This window comes from Haliotis cracherodii, unplaced genomic scaffold (genome assembly GCF_022045235.1).
Source record: "Haliotis cracherodii isolate W230 unplaced genomic scaffold, xgHalCrac1.p SCAF_7, whole genome shotgun sequence".
In the NCBI taxonomy this organism is placed as follows: domain Eukaryota; kingdom Metazoa; phylum Mollusca; class Gastropoda; order Lepetellida; family Haliotidae; genus Haliotis; species Haliotis cracherodii.
In genome coordinates, this window is record NW_027266330.1 from 48,117,785 (window position 1) to 48,137,770 (window position 19,986).

The 19,986-nt window shown below is 39.7% G+C and overlaps 1 protein-coding gene across 1 annotated transcript in view; it reads left to right on the plus strand.

Moving 5' to 3' along the window:
• The window catches only part of LOC139447338 (26S proteasome non-ATPase regulatory subunit 1-like), a 328,509-nt gene that overhangs the window by 34,550 nt on the left and 273,973 nt on the right, over positions 1-19,986 (plus strand). Inside the window, exon 21 of the mRNA XM_071228641.1 lies at positions 8,308-8,372. Coding sequence (XP_071084742.1) covers positions 8,308-8,372 — 65 coding nt within the window. The remainder of the gene's footprint in view (positions 1-8,307; positions 8,373-19,986) is intronic.

The following is a 19,986-nucleotide window of genomic DNA, read 5'->3' on the forward strand; positions in this document are numbered from 1 at the left end:
TGGTGCTTGTTGCACTCCAGCCAGCTCATCAGTCTTTTCCTTCAGTGATGACTTGGTCTTCTCAATCTCTTCTTTCAGATTCCTATTTTGATTTCCCATCGGCAAAGTCAGACAATCTTTACACTCAATATCATGCATCGTGCTCCTCATTTGAATGTGAAATTCTTTAATTTTCTCACTCACCAGTTGTCGCAGTGTAGCTGTTTTAATTTGTTCTTCTTTCAGTTCTTTTTTTGCAACTTCTAAATCGCCTTTCAACTTCCTAATTTTCAGGCTTTTTGAAACATATAGTAAAGGTGAATTTTCATACGCCAATGGGGAGTGTTCAGTATCTGGAAGACATGATACATCATGCTTGTCTGGTGAATTGGTGCTACTTGAAGTTTTGTCCAAGCTAATATTGTCCAGTTTGATGCGTTTCTTACAAAGCGGGGCATCTGGTGTCCTTGGTGCAGTCTCAGGTCATACACCATCATAGAGTGCCATCAAGAAACGGCTGTCCAGAAAGGGATGTAATCATTGTTTTGATTCCTCGACATGTACTTCTTCTCTGCAGTTTCCTTCAATTCACCTATTGTTTTCTTCAAAGGTCCATCTTCTAATGTCACACCAGATAGATAATGTGCTGCAACTCATATCCATGATCATGTGAACCATCCTTCTCTTGAAAAGATATCAAGTCCAAAACAGTCCCTTTGGTGAGGTTGATTAGAGTACTTCTCAAAGTTTTCTCAGGACAATCGAGGAGTTCAGCCCTTGTGACATTGCTGTTGCAAATGTTCCCAACAAAAGTTATGTTATCATCAAGGAACTCCAACTGTTCGACTTTCAGCGACTGAACTTTGTTGTGTGTCTTCATGATCAGTGCCCGTATTCTTGGTGGTTGTACATATATTATTTTTTATGTGAACTCAGCAACGTCATCCCATTGCTGAATCTTAAGGTAAAAGAACTGGAGGATAAGTTTATATTAACAGGGAGTCGTTTGGTACTGTTGGTCGTCTACCTCTTCCAGAGAAATTGAAAATACCAGTCAGTTTTCTGAAGTTCTATCATCTGTAATGAAATAAATTAAGTCAAACTATCTGAATGTCACATGTTTTATAATTATAATTTATTTTAAAAACACATTTGTGTTCTGAATACTTTGAAAGGATCAACAAAAGTTTTGTTTCTACAATTCTCATATTCTGATTCACTTCCGTAAACAGATGTAATTCAGTTTCATTATTAAATAAATAGCAAACACTTATTGGATCAGAAATTCAAATCATGAGAAAAATATGTAAATACATTTTATTCAGTTTCATTATTAAATAAATAACAAACATTTATTGCATAGGAATTTAATAAACTGTTCCTTGAATAAATTGACATTTGTAAGTGTTTATCCAAAGCCATGTATTTGACAAAATATGTGTAAATTTAGGTTTTATCGTGTTAAATTTTGCAACCATCCAATAAAAATGTTTTATTTTCATTGGATGTTAGCCGATCGACAATAAAATATGCGCAATAAATTGCTTTTTATCATTTTTTTTATCGTTATGTGAACATTGCTCATATTTGGAATTATGAAAACGGAAGTGGCTCAATTTCGATAAAAATATAATAATTGAAATTATGTCATTTTTAATACATGTTTGTCCTATGAAAAGGTTTACACGAACGTGTTTCAAAGTATGTATGCATATTCAGTGATAAAACAGTTGCACGAAAGCGGACTCTTGAAGGTCCGCCATCATGTATTTTCTTGAGAATTTCAATATTAAAACACTACCCAGTTTAATCATTCAAACTGTTAAATACAACTTCATTCTTTATCAATCTGCACTGAAAACCATCGTAAATAATAACACAACTCTCCTTACCGCGATTTGTTTATGGTGTTTAGGCAGGTCGTTGAAGCCATATGTATCACACAAATAGCCAGTTTAATATTATACATTGGCAAGTACAACCTTTCAAGTATGTTCTCAAAGTTTAAAAGGATTTGTTACTGATAAAAGGGATTCTACATAACCTATTTGTTCGTATAATGTAGTTGATGTGATCTCCATTGCATCCTCTTTGCTGGTAGGTGGTGGGTTGCATACTTTGTTTCAAATCAAGGTCGTGTATACTTTAACATATCTGTCCTATAATTATCAAGATCTTAATTTTTATCAAAATTAAATTTTGTCCATGCTTTATTAAAGCCTTGCTTCGCCCAGTTATTAATGTCAATAATTAATGTCTTTATGAGTATATCAGTATTTGAACTAACACTTATTTGATTTAATCGCTGTTATCAAAGTAGGGTTTGGAACGAAGCTCTTCATTTACACTATGGAGAATGCATTGATGCAGACAAGTTCATTCCATCTCATTGCAGTGCTGTGTTCTGTGTTTTTGAGATTTCACCATTAATGTAACAAGAAGAGACAATCTCATTTCTCTTAAGGGTTGACATCTGTCATTTTCACAGAGAGGTGAAAAAACAACATTCATGATTGGAGCCTTTCTTTTCCTGGGTTTAGTTTTGAGATCCTCGTCTATTTCTGTCTTGATAACTGCACCAGTCTTAAGTGTTCAAGATCTGACCAAAGCTGCCCGGTGGTCATGCTGGCAACACCAGATGTGAGAAGCTGAATACAGTGTTAACAAAAGACCCACTGTCATTATGTATTGTTAGTGTGTCCATTCTTGTACCAGTGTTGAATGTGTTGTCTTCAGCATTGAGAGGAGTTTGTCGTGCTCTTTTGAAAATATTCACCTTGGGGATTCCCTGTCCAAATTGGTCCCCAATATCTCATGCTTGTTACCGTAATCGACATGATGAGCGCCCCGCTCTAATAAGCGCCCACGGCGATATTTGCTAATATATTGGCTAGTGAACAATTCCTATTCGCGCCCCTTCCGATTGATCAATGTACAGAAGAGTTATCAATTCGCATATAATACGCAGTCATGTGTTCTTTTATAATAACAAGACTACTGAAGTTGTTCAACTTCAAAGTGGAATTTTCTCTAACTTTCCTTCAAAACACTTATAATTTCAAAACAGCGGAAAACTTTAAAGTTCAATCACCAGAAAATAATACATGTATTTCAGAGCCTCAATAGTTCAACTTCAGGTTGAGAAACATTAACATGTCAACATTGTCAGGACACTGGTGCCCTCTGGGCACTGACAATGTCTCCTGTTGTTGAGTCTTAGTGGAGGTGGAGTCGTAGGGGGTAGATGACCAACACAACAGAACATAATCTGCCATCCTAACATGATCTACGATGTACATTTCACAGTTTGCAAAATTATTAGAATAGTGGTTGTTTATGATTCATAGTGTAAAAAAATTTTTTATCGAGTGTTGTGTGCTTTAAAAAATTCCACATCGTATGAGTGAAAAGCTATAACAAACTTGGTGAGTAAAAATATTAAATTTGATATGGAACATCACTAGACACGTTCATTTACCATTTTTCCTGCTCTCCAGGGCATTGTTTTATATGCAGAGATTAAGATTACTATGTGTATTTTCTTGTAAACTATGCCGAAAATAGCAATCAGCTGTACATAGGTTTTCTCCCATTCTACCGGGGATTCAGTTAAAAAGTACCCAGTGCTACAACTTTAAAGAATGCAATGGTCGGAGGAAATTGTATCTGAAATTATTGTTTTAGCAGAAATAATGTATTTGAATATTGTGTCACTTTAACCAGTCACTGTAGAGACTTCCTGCACTACATGTATTTCGATTGCGAAAATGTTATGTTGACATTAAATTGTCAACTTGCGACATATATGACTTTAAACGAGTCAAAGTATGGCATTAATAGTCAACTTGCGACATATATGACTTTAAACGAGTCAAAGTATGGCATTTATGATATATCTATCCATTCTCTGGCAACTTAAGTTTGAGTTTATGGCGTCAGTAGTGGTAATCTGACCATGGATGCTGTAAATACTGATCACTTCACACATGATTTCGCCAAAAATTATTGTAAACAATATTGAATGAATAAAACTTATAAAATATATCTCAAATAGAAGTCCAGATGTACAACGAACACGTTTATAACCAGATGGTATAATAATGGAAGTAAGTTGTGTACTTCAGTTTGGATTTGTTGACTGGTATTTCCTGTGTTACGTGCTCATGGTGATCAGCTGATAATGTTTTTTGAGATGGGGGAAAAAACACACAAACAAACACACGTCAGTCTTAACCAACCTTCATTTTTATTTGTATGAGAATATGTTTTACCGAGTCATAATTAAATTGTTAAAACGACTGCCTGGTACCATCTCAGTGTGAGATATTGAGAAATTATCTTGCTGTGTAGAGCTTGGCTAGGTGTTTCAAATCACGCTATCATGTACAATCTTCCTACTTCAGTGATAACATTACTCTCTATATTGTGTGTCGGCTTAATTAAAATATGAGTTGGAGCTATGTATAAGTTGTGTTTCTGTGAAGTACCTTGCGGAGATCAGCCGACTTATAGCTGTCATTAATCAGATCAGGTTGAGACATTGCTACATTAAGGACAGTGAGATGTTGCGAGGAACTTGTATCCAGCTCGGCTCATGAAGTAGATACTACCGGTATTTGAGGGTTGTAATGATCTAGATGAATTGATATACCTTGTTTATTAACGGTGATTAATGCGAACAATTGAAATGTAAGCTGATTCTTTCTCTCATCAACAAAGGTGGTAATGTTAAGATGAAATCTACCATGAATTAAAGAACAATGAATTTGACACTACAGATTAGCTGTGTCTTGTTCTGAAAAACGTTCTTGTTCATTCCAGTGAAGTAAGGAACTGGCAACGGAGACAATGTTAAACAATGATTTGTAACTTGCAACATAAAGAGGGACCAAATGTCTCTGTCTGGAAATTCACCCAATAATGAGTGACTGGTCTTGTTTCTCATTTTACTCCCCCTTTTTCACTTCTGCAGTCTTTGGTATTCTTAAATTCAAGTGTTCCTTGTCGTACCCGTTATGTTATGAATGACTGTTGGAAACTTAGAATCAAATACTATAACAGCAGGACCCTTCTTAATATGAACCTTGCAGCTGCAACTTGGCATCAAGAAAACTAATAAATATTTACATAGATTAAAACAAAAAAAAATTTATACCTAAAACCACATATCTGTTACGTGCTTGTGGCAGTACATACTTCTGTTGCCTGAGCTAGAAGTCAGACATTAAAACCAAGCAGCCATGTTCCTTGTCACTGATGAAGATTGGATGAACTAGAAGACCACTGTTAACAAAGTTAGGTGGTGTACTGAAATGGTGGTTACTAATGGCCAAATGAAGCTTCATGAAGCTGTTTAGAAGGGTTTCAGACAACCAACTTCAATTTTGTTTCACTGGCACAATATATTGAACATCACTCAAAGTCCCATTTTATGGCATCACTAATGTGTTTGTATCTTCGATGGGCTGACTGCATTAGTGGTCGTGCAGTTTATGTATTGGAATAGACAGACCAGCTGTGCTTGTGCAATGGCCAGGTGTCTTATGAACCTAATGGTATGTCCTCATTTGTGCTCCATTCATCCATCTGTATACACATCTGTCCCTGGTTCCATCTGGCAGCTTGTACATCTGTCTCTCCATTCATCCATCTGTATACACATCTGTCCCTGGTTCCATCTGGCGGCTTGTACATCTGTCTCTCCATTCATCCATCTGTATACACATCTGTCCCTGGTTCCATCTGGCGGCTTGTACATCTGTCTCTCCATTCATCCATCTGTTTACACATCTGTCCCTGGTTCGGGGGCACGGGTGGCCCAGTCGTCTAAGGCGCCGCGATTCGCTGTGCAGAGTTGCGTCCCTTGGGCATGCCAGAAACCTATGATTGTGGGTTCGAATCCCGGTTCGCCCCAATTATGTTTCTAGGTTTGTCAGCACCATACCCGTGCTCGTGGGTTTCACCGAAGTGGTAAACGTCTGAGACCTGCATCACTTCGGGCTTTCCTCCCACATTAAGCTGACATGCCGCGATATAACTGGAATACTGTTAAAAGCGGCGTTAAACCCAACTCACTCACTCACTCACTGTCCCTGGTTCCATCTGGCAGCTTGTACATCTGTCTCTCCATTCATCCATCTGTATACACATCTGTCCCTGGTTCCATCTGGCAGCTTGTACATCTGTCTCTCCATTCATCCATCTGTATACACATCTGTCCCTGGCTCCATCTGGCGGCTTGTACATCTGTCTCTCCATTCATCCATCTGTATACACATCTGTCCCTGGTTCCATCTGGCGGCTTGTACATCTGTCTCTCCATTCATCCATCTGTATACACATCTGTCCCTGGTTCCATCTGGCGGCTTGTACATCTGTCTCTCCATTCATCCATCTGTATACACATCTGTCCCTGGTTCCATCTGGCGGCTTGTACATCTGTCTCTCCATTCATCCATCTGTATACACATCTGTCCCTGGTTCCATCTGGCAGCTTGTACATCTGTCTCTCCATTCATCCATCTGTATACACATCTGTCCCTGGCTCCATCTGGCGGCTTGTACATCTGTCTCTCCATTCATCCATCTGTATACACATCTGTCCCTGGTTCCATCTGGCGGCTTGTACATCTGTCTCTCCATTCATCCATCTGTATACACATCTGTCCCTGGTTCCATCTGGCGGCTTGTACATCTGTCTCTCCATTCATCCATCTGTATACACATCTGTCCCTGGTTCCATCTGGCGGCTTGTACATCTGTCTCTCCATTCATCCATCTGTATACACATCTGTCCCTGGTTCCATCTGGCGGCTTGTATATCTGTCTTTCCATTCATCCATCACTCCATCTGGCGGCTTGTACATCTGTCTCTCCATTCATCCATCACTCCATCTGGCAGCTTGTACACCTGTCTCTCCATTCATCCATCTGTATACACATCTGTCCCTGGTTCCATCTGGCGGCTTGTACATCTGTCTCTCCATTCATCCATCTGTATACACATCTGTCCCTGGTTCCATCTGGCGGCTTGTACATCTGTCTCTCCATTCATCCATCTGTATACACATCTGTCCCTGGTTCCATCTGGCGGCTTGTACATCTGTCCCTGGTTCCATCCAGCAGCTTGTACATCTGTCCCTGGTTCCATCCAGCAGCTTGTACATCTGTCCCTGGTTCCATCCAGCAGCTTGTACATCTGTCTCTCCATCCAGCAGCTTGTACATCTGTCCCTGGTTCCATCCAGCAGCTTGTACATCTGTCCCTGGTTCCATCCAGCAGCTTGTACATCTGTCTCTCCATCCAGCAGCTTGTACATCTGTCTCTCCATCCAGCAGCTTGTACATCTGTCTCTCCATCCATCTCTCTCTGGAATACTGTATCAATGTTGGCGTGGTGTTTGAGCAGTCTGCAGATCTGGTGGCTGGCTGTTCCTATATAGGGAAGACTGATGACAAATGGGGCTGTCTGTTGTCGTGGAGGCCGCTCTCTGGGGCTGAGGATGCTGTTGATTGTTTGTTCTACTAGGCTGGTAGGGTAATTGTTGAAGTTAGTGAATACATGGCGGAGGTGGTTGAGTTCAGCTTGATAAAGGTGTTAGGATCTATACCGAAACGTCGCACTAATTGTAATAAAGAAGTTGTTCATCCATAGAACTTGTCTTACTTCATCACACCAACTTCTAAATGCCACTCAAAGAAGCATCACTTTAGTTGACTGGTAGTTATCTCAACTTTATTCTGTCCTTCCATTTGTCTTTCTGTTGCCAAAACTTCACTCGACCATAATAGGTGACAAACGGGATCGGGTGGTCAGACTGGCTGACTTGGTTTAAGCATGTCATTGTATCCCAATTGCGATCGATGCTCTTGATATCAATCACTGGATTGTCTGCTCCAGACTCAATTTTTTTACAGACCGCCGTCATATAGCAGGAATATTGCTGAGTGCGGCGTAAAACAACAAACCAACCAACCAACTTCATTCGTCTTGTCCTTCCATCTATATATTTAATATTTGTTGTTTATCCATCTACCTTTTATCCAAAATGCCACACAGTAATCATATGTTCTAACTTGAACCACTTGTCAATCTTTTTATAACCATCCGTCCATCTATTTGTCCATCCGTTCACTGTTTCGATCTGTCATTCCATGTGCCTGTCCATCCCCTTTTCTCTCTTCCAGTGTATCAGACATTATATGTTCTAACGTAGCCAATACAATCTGTCATGAAAACATTCTAGAATGTTTTCTATCACCTTTTTGACATGAATGCTGGTTTATAAATCATGTTGATTAATGATGGTTCTTTTCGTGTGTTGACCAGGTCAGTGATGTCAACGATGATGTCAGGAGAGTTGCTGTGACGGCCCTTGGATTCCTGCTGTTCAGGTAGGTGATGACATCATTTGATACAGGGCTGGAGCTCACCTGGTCCAGGCAAAGAAACATCATCGATCGGGCCAGAAATTAAGATACTTGTGTTTCGGATAACCTGTCAGCTCCATAATTACCTTTGATAGGCTATGGATTATTCCATCATCTTATGCACATGGGGGTCAAGGGTTGCCCGGTGGGCAAAGGTGCAGCATTACACTGATGGTTCAATTTAAAGATTCACACCAATTATGACCCTTGGCTTGTTAGCCCTAAACCCTGGCTTGTGGATCTCCTGCTTGCCCCACATTGCACTGACATGCTGTAATGAAACGGAAATACTGGTCAACCTCCCTACAGTGTTGCATGGTCAACATGACTTCCATAGAGACTGCAGGGGGATCTTATCTTGCAGGCATTGATTTCGCTATATCCAAGCTGCACTAATGCAGGTCAAATATTTCAAGTGCAGTAGGGCTGGGACGGGGAACTCGGGTACATGGGTTGGATGGTTCCTGAGTGGGACCCGGTACCCACAGTACTACCCGGACCTGTGGTTACTCACCAGATATGTTATTTAATAGCACAAGTTATCTAGAACTTCCACGGTTGCACTATAAGTGACTAAAGTACTCACGGAAATGAAAAAAAACTGTTTTTCTCAATTTAAAAATCGACACAAAGTGTTACGTAGCTGTAAATACGAAATAACAAAACAACTCGAAAAGTACTAGTCTGGATTTGCTAGTTTGATCTCAGTGAACAATACAAAATGTACTTTACAGGAGGTAATTTGTCGGCACTTTCAACATTTAAAAATAAAACTAAGTCCAAATTGACACAGTCCAATAGCAGAAACAGACTATAGGCTTTACGCACCTGTTCTCACCTGTCGTCAAGGTGCCATAGGTCACCTTGATCTACTTACACCTGGTTATGCCCTGTTTCACAATAGTCTGTTTTATTCACATTTTTACACACTTTTACGTGTAAAAAGGCATAAAAACATTTGATACGCTGTATTTGTGCCAAGGCCCAATTAGTACTAATTTAGTTGTTTGAATATTTACATATTTTGTATATTAACTGCAATAATTTAAGATCTGAGGTCGAAAAAACAGTTTTTTTTCATTTCCGTGAGTACTTTAATATGCGCATTTCTTTCTGGCTATGCACGCATTCCTTCTGACTTTATATGTTTGAATAGAGACAAGACTTCAGTCAACTTCAGTGTTGTATGCAGGACCAGATCGTTTTATTTGAATACATTTTGCCAGGGGTATGGTCAAACTATTCACAATCGGACATTTTGTACCTATCTCTTGAGTCCAACAGCGGGTACCAAGGTAGGGTCGGGTAATAGTGGGGTGGTAAATTTGGACTCGTCCCAACCCTAAAGTGCAAGTAACTTTTATTGTCAGGTTGCCCTCGGTGCAGGTAACATTTTCCACCACAAGTGAATGGCAGCCATTTTATTTGTATACGTTAACCGTAATAATGTCTACTACTACCCTGTGTTAAAATCAGTTCCCGGAGGTGAAATGTAAAGAAGTCTGTTCTCATGTCCATAAATACGGGGAACATAAACCACATGATGTGTTCCCTATCTTGGGTCAGAGAGGTCAAACGTCACTGACAAAGGCTATGGTAGTTGGTTTGTACACAGTATTGTGATGTTTCATGCAAGGTCAGAGATCACGGAAAGAATTAAAATTTTTGAATAAAAATTTCAGATTAAAAGGGACCGTCTATGCAAACATTCTTCCAGACATCCAGTAATGTGAGCACTACTCTAGATAGTTTAGTTGGTGATGAATAGTCGATATATCCCTCTCGGACTATTGATAAAGTGTCAGGGACAGCGATAGGATTGTTGATTGCCTATCAGTGAAACTGCTTACACAAATGCTTTAAATGTAACAAAAGACAGTGTCCCCATACTAAGTAGATCTATCAGTAATGATATCATGAAGAAAGTGAAAAACAATTTTTTTTAGAAATAGCTGGACAGACGGTTGAGATTGGCTTCAATAAGGAGAAAGCTTGATGTACTGTAAAATTTAATAAAAAATTGATAAAAGTGGAAAGCTGAATCATTTTAGAACTGGTTCCAGGAAATAAACATTCATCAAAACAATGAAATATATTTGGGCTCTGAATGCAGAAGTTTGTGGCAAAACAAATTAATTCTCGATTACCACTAGAACGGCCACTCATGGGGTTATAATCATTTTAGAACTTTTGTTTTAAGGTTGTCTACTGAATGGCAAGATGTCAGAAGCCATATACAGAGTTCCCCAAAGTAGAATATTGAAGAACATTATCAGCTTTATTTTGTCTTTTAATCTATTTGATATTCAAAATAACTGAAAACACAGTACTAGTACTACTAGAGCTGGGTAACAGGGGTGCTCAGGTCAGGTGGGTCATGAGTAGGACCCGGGTACCCACAGGACTACCCGGACCTGTGGTTAGTCATGTGATATATTGTTTAATGACAAAAACTCACTCAGTGGTTACAATACATGTTGCTAATGTTTGCATTTCTTTTTGTCGATACATCCATTCCTTTTGATTTGCATATGTTTGAGTAAAGATAACGCTTCAGTCAACTTCAGTGTACGCATGATCAGATCGTTTGATACATGTATCTCAATACTTACTGCCTGGGCTGCGGTGAAACAATTCCCAATCAGACATCTTGTTCCCAACTCTTGAGACCGGCAGTGGGTACCCGGGTAGGGTCGGGTAGTAGGGATGCGGATACCCGGGTAGGGTCGGGTAATAGGGGTCGGGTACCCGGGTAGGATCGGGTAATAGGGGGTCGGGTACCCAGGTAGGGTCGGGTAATAGGGGTCGGGTACCCGGGTATGGTCGGGTAATAGGGGGTTGGGTACCCGGATAGGGTCGGGTAATAGGGGGCGGATACCTGGGTAGGGTCGGGTAACAGGGGGTCGGGTACCCGGGTAGGGTCGGGTAATAGGGGATCGGGTACCCGGGTAGAGTCGGGTAATAGGGGGCGGATACCTGGGTAGGGTCGGGTAACAGGGGGGCGGAGACCCGGGTAGGGTCATGTAATAGGGAGGCGGATACCCGGGTAGGGTCGGGTAATAGGGGGTGGATACCCGATTAGGATCGGGTAATAGGGGGTCGGGTACCCGGGTAGGGTCGGGTAATAGGGGATCGGGTACCCGGTACCCGGGTAGAGTCGGGTAATAGGGGTCGGGTACCCAGGTAGGGTCGGGTAATAGGGGTCGGGTACCGGGGTAGGGTCGGGTAATAGGGGGTTGGGTACCCGGGTAGGGTCGGGTAATAGGGGTCGGGTAGTTTGGACTCAGCCCTACACAGTACTTCAATTCATGATAACATCGTGCAGCCGATACTTTTGTGGTATACCTTTTTTAATTAACTTGGTTGTACCTGCTGGTAAAGAAGAAGGAAATTGTACCCTGCCTTATCCCACACATATCTGTGGCCATGAATTCATTGCCAGTAAGGATGTTCAAGTATTCAGACACTTGCTTCTCAATTCCGTATCAGACAACCCACTCTTGAAATAATCCCACACATAAATGTGTCACGAGATATTTCCAGCACAACCCCAAGGGCCAGATTATGATGAATCAGATTTATAATTTTTTTTATAATTTCTTTTGAGATGTCAATCTTTCTTATTCCACCCCCATCCGAGATTGATTGTTAGGATGGGATTTAAGAGTTATGGTTGGAAAGTTAATTGGAAGAATTAGTATCTAGTTTTCAATGTAATAAGTAACGCTGTTCTTACAGTAGATGTCAGCTTGGTGGGGCTAGCTCCGCGAGGTTGCCCCCCTCCGTTATAGGTTCATTATTGGAAGTACAAGGCTTAAAGTCACACTCCTTTGCCAGCAGCAGTAATAGGCTGAGATTGCAAATGACTTGCTCACCTCAAAAATGTGATTTTTCTGTTACAGAAATCAATATTTAAGAAGGTCAGGTTAGAGAAGTTGTTGCCTTTTCCAGTTGAGCCAAAAGACAGACATTTTCTTGTCAAGCTCCGTGTTAGTGATTAGATTAGTTGTAGTCCTTTCCCTGAGAAGTGTTCAACTCAATTCACACACTGACAGTAAGTGAAAACATGGAATGAGCAAATATTTTGGAAAACCAGGAAAATTTATTTTTGTTTAAATATCTTGCGGGGGGGGGGGGGGGGGGGGGGGGGGGGGGGGTGCATAAGGCATATCATTATTGATGATAATACATTTGTAGTTAATTCACATGCACTAAATCTATTCAACTTATGGTTATGACATGTCCAATCATAACTCCATTCACTATCTTGGTAAAAGGTATGTATCGTAGATTCAAATACCAAAATGATGTGCCATATGAATATATATATATATATATTCCTCTTAAATTTTGAAAGTAAAAAAAGATGTATATTGTACCATAATGCCCATATAAATGTCATTTTGAAAACACAAAAGATTAGCATGTTTACAAATTACATTGTTTAACAGATAGACACTCCTTTGGGGTACCCCCATGACGTGACATTGTTGGAATATGGCTAAGAGTGGTGTTTTACCATACACACTCACTCACTACCTTATTTGTGGAATTAAGAGATTTTAGAAAACTAATAAACCATATCTTAGAAACGTGTTTTGTGTTGAGGGTTATTGTGACATTATGCTTCTTAACAGAAATAATGTCAGTATGTTTGCCATCTTAAATTCATAAAACATCTGAAAGAAAGTTGTTGTTTTTTTGCTTTGGTGCTAGAAATGAAGCTGACATTTGTTCAAACTAATAAGGAGCCTGCAGGTAGCATTTTTAAAAAATAATTAGCTTAACATGCTGTATACAACCTGTTATTTGTTATTTTTATGTGTTTGTGGTCATATTCCCTGCTTTTCCTTTCACATTCTAACTTAATGGACCTGCTCATATAGATTGGAGAATCATGTTCATCCCGACCGTGCATGTTATCCAGACCAGAAGCTCCAAATATATACTCTTAGTATTCTGAATTGATTTAAGAGTTTGGTGCCCTGGCAGATATGACATTTACCTGGGGGTGGGGAGGCTGTTGTCCACCCTTGTGTAATGACCTGTCCAGTAGACGTGGGACATATAGAAGCGAGAAAAGGTCACATTGTGTGTGGGTGTGGGTGTGGGTGTGGGTAGGTGCGGGTGTGGGTGTGGGTGTGGGTGTGGGTGCGGGTGCGGGGGTGGGTGCGGGGGTGGGTGTGGGTGTGTGTGCGGGGGTGTGTGCGGGGGTAGGTGTGGGTGGGTGCGGGTGTGAGTGGGTGGTTGGATGTGGGTGTGTGTGGGTGGGTGTGTGGGTGCAGGTATGTGGATGTGGGTGTGGGTGTGTCTGGGTGCAGGTGTGTGGGTACGGATGTGGGTGTGGGCTGTTGTCCGTCCATCTATAAACATTCATAAGAAAGACATATACATTGCAAGCACTCTCACCTGATATGAGCTTTGCTTGGACCTTCTCAAGACAACATTGACTATACCATGTATACTGAGCTAGTGAAATGCACTTAGGACAGTTTAGGTGATAAGTGATGTTTTTTCAAATTAATTGATACTTTGCTTAACTCCCTAGGTAGAAACTGCAGAAGAATGTGAAATGATGTTTTTCTGTTGGATCCTTATCAAACTATATATATCTGGAAATGGTGCACTGGTGCAGATATTATTCAAGTCAGCCGTACCATATACTTCTTAGTTTACAATCTGTAACAACGAAAGTATCCATTGGGAAAGATAAGCCCCCAATAACCAAATTTAAAATCTCATTTTACAATGAATCAGATTCCAGCACACATTTAACCATTAAATGTGATTTTAATGTGGTATTTGGTTGAAGAGAATCACTTTCACTATGCAGGATTGCCAGATTATTGTTTACACATTTTTGGGTTGACCATGCATGGTACCTGTTTCTGATGATGATGAATGATGAAGTGGAGAAGAATGTTGCCGCCATTTCGTGCTTATCAGATTATTGCTAGTAAAATGGCCCCATTAAAGCCCCAAATTCTTCTACTTTCTATGAAAGGGTCTGAGTGTTCTTGATGAAATTTTCTCTACCTGTCTTGGTCATTTCACCCAGGAATGGCTCTTCGTTGCTGTCTGATGGGCTCTCTCTCTTTTTGCTAAAGAACCATCACTTGATTTTACTGACATCCTCCATGGAGTTAAGGACGGCAGTTAGAATAAATTGCCCTTTTTTTATAAAGTAGACATTAATGATTTGATATATCTCAGGGGAAAATTGTAAAGACTGAAGATAGATAAGAGATTAAGGATGTGTTTCCAGGTTTCATACAAGATAACCAAACACACATTAGATCTTGAATGAATTTAGGAACTGTAAAGATTAGTTTATATCCATTATAGCTACCTGATATTAAAGTGTAAAAGATGCATGATATGCATAACTGCTGATAAAATAACTTTCTTCCATTCACTCCTTCCGGCCTGTCATAGATGTGGGCCACACAGAGAGATGGTGTTTAGTTGATACTTGTGGGTTTGTGAATGGTATTGACCAGTACTTGAACCACCACACCTTGGTAAGTAGATAAACATGCTTGTTTCAGAGCCTGAGTTCATGTATTTCCAATAAGACACCCCTGCAGCTGATGATCTAGAAAACTTAGATTGATAATATTGCTTTATCATGTAATGGATAGGTTTCTTGGCAGGATAAAGCCAACAGATATCCATTCGGGTTATAAGCGGATAGAGATGCAAATATCAAAGGTCAAGTAGGGACTACTTTCAGTGTTTATAAACAAACATAGCGTCGTCCTTTTCATTCAGTGATGAGTCAGAATTAACCATCGGGAACCTGGAGAAACTACTGAGATACTTGCTATCACAATCAAAAGGATAATCTAATATTCTGAAAATCAGCTTCTAACGACATACCTAAGGCATTTTACAAGTTTTGGCAACTTTGGAGATATAAATTGCGAAACAATTTTGCACTAGCCAAGCAGGATCAGTTTCCATATTTGTGTTTGTAGAGAAAGAGATTTTTCAGCACAGAATTGAAGAATGACGTTAAATGATAAAGGGGTTATCACCCTTGTGTGTTTGGGGATTGTAAATATTTATCTCTTGAGTCACTAAGCAGTAGGTTAAATATTTCTACAGAACCAAGAGAGAGTTCCTTGTGGAAGTCTGCATACTTACGTCAGTGGTCTTGTTCCACTAAGCTATCTTAGCACTGTGGCTTGGGTAAGTCTGATTTTGAGTATGGGTGTAGCAAAAAGCTATCTTAGCACTGTGGCTTGGGTAAGTCTGATTTTGAGAATGGGTGTAGCACTAAGCTATCTTAGCACTGTGACTTGGGTAAGTCTGATTTTGAGTATGGGTGTAGCACTAAGCTATCTTAGCACTGTGGCTTGGGTAAGTCTGATTTTGAGTATGGGTGTAGCACTAAGCTATCTTAGCACTGTGACTTGGGTAAGTGAGTGAGTGAGTATGGTTTTTACGCCGCTTTTAGCAATATTCCAGCAATATCCCGGCGGGGGACACCAGAAATGGGCTTCACACATTGTACCCATGTCGGGAATCGAACCCGGGTCTTCGGCGCGACGAGCTAACACTTTAACCACGAGGCTACCCGACCGTCCCTACTTGGGTAAGTAAGTAAGTATGGGAGCAGCATTGATGACCAGGATGAAGACATCACTCATCTTGAATATAGGTGTAGATATGTTTTCAGAAACAATATTTGGATTTAGGTAGTTTGATACCTGGCTGAGATGTCAAAAACAGGGTAGGGTGCAGTAATTCAGGACCAGTGTTAGAGGTTTGTAAGTGGCACTTCTATGTCCTTCAGTGACATTGTAAGCAAATGGACAGCATTGTGTCAAGTCTCAGTGGCTTGGATACCTCAAGAACAGTTTGTTATAGTTCCATATTTTACATGTAACTAATCATGGTAGCTGATTTGGTTGTTTTGTAATGATGTTTATCTGAGGAGTTAGTTGTATTTTATTGTATTACTTTTCATAATATCAAATAATTATTGTTTTCTGTTTTGTGACTCCGAACAGTGTTATGATAAGAGGTTGGTTGTTAGGTTCCAAAAGTAATATGAAAGCATTTCTATCGTTAAAAATTCATGAATTTGAAGTCGTTTGAAGATAGAAATGTCAGGTGTTTCTTTTTGCAAATGGCTGCCACAATCTCATTGCGTCTGCTCGATACTGCTCAGCGTTAAAAACAGGTGCATACAACAGGCTCATCCTGCATGGCCAGATAGGCAGGAGATTTAATGCTCAACATTATCAATAGCATTTTTTCATTTCCTGTCATGCCTCTAGAGACAATATTTCACACAAGGAACGAGATGACCTCCTGCCAGTTCCATCAGAAATTGTCCCACGTAGTTCAGGAGGAAGATGGATTCATCACAGCCTGGTGAAAGCGAATTTTAAATGACCTCGTTTGTATTAGAGTGTATTAGTTTTGCTTCTCTTGAAGTTTACCCAAATGTGGTTATCAATTATTTTCCAAGGCTACCAGTATGTTGTTAGTGTATTTTGATCGTCATAACGATGATGACACCCTATTTGGCAATGAGCCAAGAAGCATTATTGTTGCGCCTGTTTGAAATTGTTCCACATAAAGTCATAGCATCAGCACATAGAGACAGGGTTCCAGGTAGAAAGGTTGTGTAATTGCTTATGAAACCTAATGGACCTGTTTGCATGGTTTCTATAGACCTTGAATGAAAATACTGTTGGATTTGAGCCTGTTTCAAGTTGGGGAACGATATTTGGGATTCTTGAAAAAGAATTGACTAAATTCTGCATGACATTTTACATTTCCCACTAAGTCGTATGCTTCCATTCAGTTTGAATGAAAAATTAGCTCTTTAGGAAATTAGGAACACAACATGATACAAAGATATCAAGAATCATCTATTGCTATTAATGTTGTTTTTTTGTGTTTCTAAATAGACTCTCGATCTCTTTTATTTACTTTTGGAACATATTCACAGGAATCATGTTGACATTTCCAATAATTCAGAATTCACATTTCGAGAACATGAAAGAATAGTGTATTGAAGATAACAGAATGAGCTTCCAGTATGTGATTAGTGAAAGCTATCTTAATGTTCAGCTGCAAGCTGCATGTCATGGCATGGAGATGTCACAGTTGTAGTGGTATTTCATGCTCCAAGTGGGCAAGTATCCTGTTTTCAAAGATGTTATCACCCTGAAGGCCTCGTGCTGTGTGTTTATGGAGAGTCTTGTACTACATACGTATCTTTATGGTGTTGGCATGATTGCTTCCTTAGGAAAAACTAGCATCAATCTCCCATTATAGAGAAACACTGATACCATGCAATGCATACTTTGTAAAGAAATGTGTAAGAATATTTTATTCTCTGATTACTCAGGAGATACATGTTCTTAATGTAACATTTCAGCTTTGTTTTTGCAATAATCTATTTCAGTTGATATGAAGACTCAAAGAAAAATGAAATTGAATTTTGAAATGTGAGGTTTGAATCCTTTGCTTGCTGGCTAGCTGATCTTGTTATATATCAAGTCCCAGTATCTGGCTGACCCTGTTATATATCAAGTCCCAGTTGCTGGCTGACCTTGTTATATATCAAATCCCAGTTGCTGACTGGCCTTGTTATATATCAAATCCCAGTTGCTGGCTGGCCTTTTTATATATCAAGTCCCAATTGCTGGCTGACCTTGTTATATATCAAGTCCCAGTATCTGGCTGACCTTGTTATATATCAAATCCCAGTTGCTGGCTGACCTTGTTATATATCAAATCCCAGTTGCTGACTGGCCTTGTTATATATCAAGTCCCAGTTGCTGGCTGGCCTTTTTATATATCAAGTCCCAGTTGCTGGCTGACCTTGTTATATATCAAATCCCAGTTGCTGGCTGACCTTGTTATACATCAAGTCCCAGTTGCTGGCTGACCTTGTTATATATCAAGTCCCAGTTGCTGGCTGGCCTTGTTATAAATCAAGTCCCAGTTGCTGGCTGACCTTGTTATATATCAAGTCCCAGTTGCTGGCTGACCTTGTTATATATCAAGTCCCAGTTGCTGGCTGGCCTTGTTATAAATCAAGTCCCAGTTGCTGGCTGACCTTGTTATATATCAAGTCCCAGTTGCTGGCTGACCTTGTTATATATCAAGTCCCAGTTGCTGACTGGCCTTGTTATATATCAAATCCCAGTTGCTGGCTGACCTTGTTATATATCAAATCCCAGTTGCTGGCTGGCCTTGTTATATATCAAGTCCCAGTTGCTGACTGGCCTTGTTATATATCAAGTCCCAGTTGCTGGCTGACCTTGTTATATATCAAATCCCAGTTGCTGGCTGACCTTGTTATATATCAAATCTCAGTTGCTGGCTGGCCTTGTTATATATCAATTCCCAGTTGAATGCATTTAAAAACAAAGAAAAAAAATGATCACACAATTGTTAAATGTGTTAAATACTTGGTGCTTTAGATTGGGGCTGACTTTGACAGACAGTAGGATCTGAGACAATTATCTCAACAAGCTAATGGTTGCATTTGTAATTGGATGTATTCCCTTCTTGATCATTGCTTACCATCAGTTTGATAGAAATAAATGTGGTGTCAAATTTAGTCAGTTACTAATATTGTGTATATCACTAGAAGTTGCAGTGGAATACCTGTTTTCTTTACATTTTAATGCTTGATAAGTTGCATAATGATGATGGATGTGTTTATGATTGCTGTAGTTAGATTTTATGAATGTTTGAAGTATATTTAGAAGAAGCATTTGATATCAATTAATATTTTTGTTCCACTATTGATTGACAATCGACCATTGCATAGGCACAGGGTGATTGATTATTGGCTAGGTATGGGGTTACCAGTTATCAAGCCATCAATTATCATTTATCAGTTGAAAATCACAAATTGCCACCAATATACGCCTGTACGCTCACCACTTCACTAATTGCTGCTGATATTGGTCTGTTGGCTCAGCTTATGTGAATTCTGCAGTAATTGAAAAAGATATGAGACAGATTATGTCGCATTGAAAACTACTGCATAGATTCTTTCCCAACTTGGTGGACACTTTCTATACTAATAGGAAAGGTGCAGTGCAAAGTTTGTGTTAAATATTTGGATTTTCCTAAAAAAAAAAAACCCAGCTATTTTTCATATTTTGTATAAGAATATTTTTACTTTATCAGCGACCTATAACCTAAAAAATTCTTAATGGATTGTTTTCAAATTTAAGAAACACGTTTTATACTAATAGGAAAGGTGCAGTGCAAAGTTTTATTTTGATATATGTATTTTCTGAAAAAGATGTGATCTTTTTTCATGTTTTGAACTTAGAAATATGTTGGAGTCGAAGTCAGGGGGTATAAGTGAGCCCTGATCCCATTTATGTTTTTGTTTGTAAGTTCTTCAACACTGCTTTCCCCAATATTCTAGCTATATGACGACAGTCTGTAAATAATCGGGTCTGGACCAGACAATCCAGTGATTGATACCATGAACATCAATCTACACAATGGGGATATGATGACATGCATCAACCAAGTCATCTTCCTGAGGCAGGGGAGTTGATTGAGTCCAGTTTCCACCCTTGCCGAACTT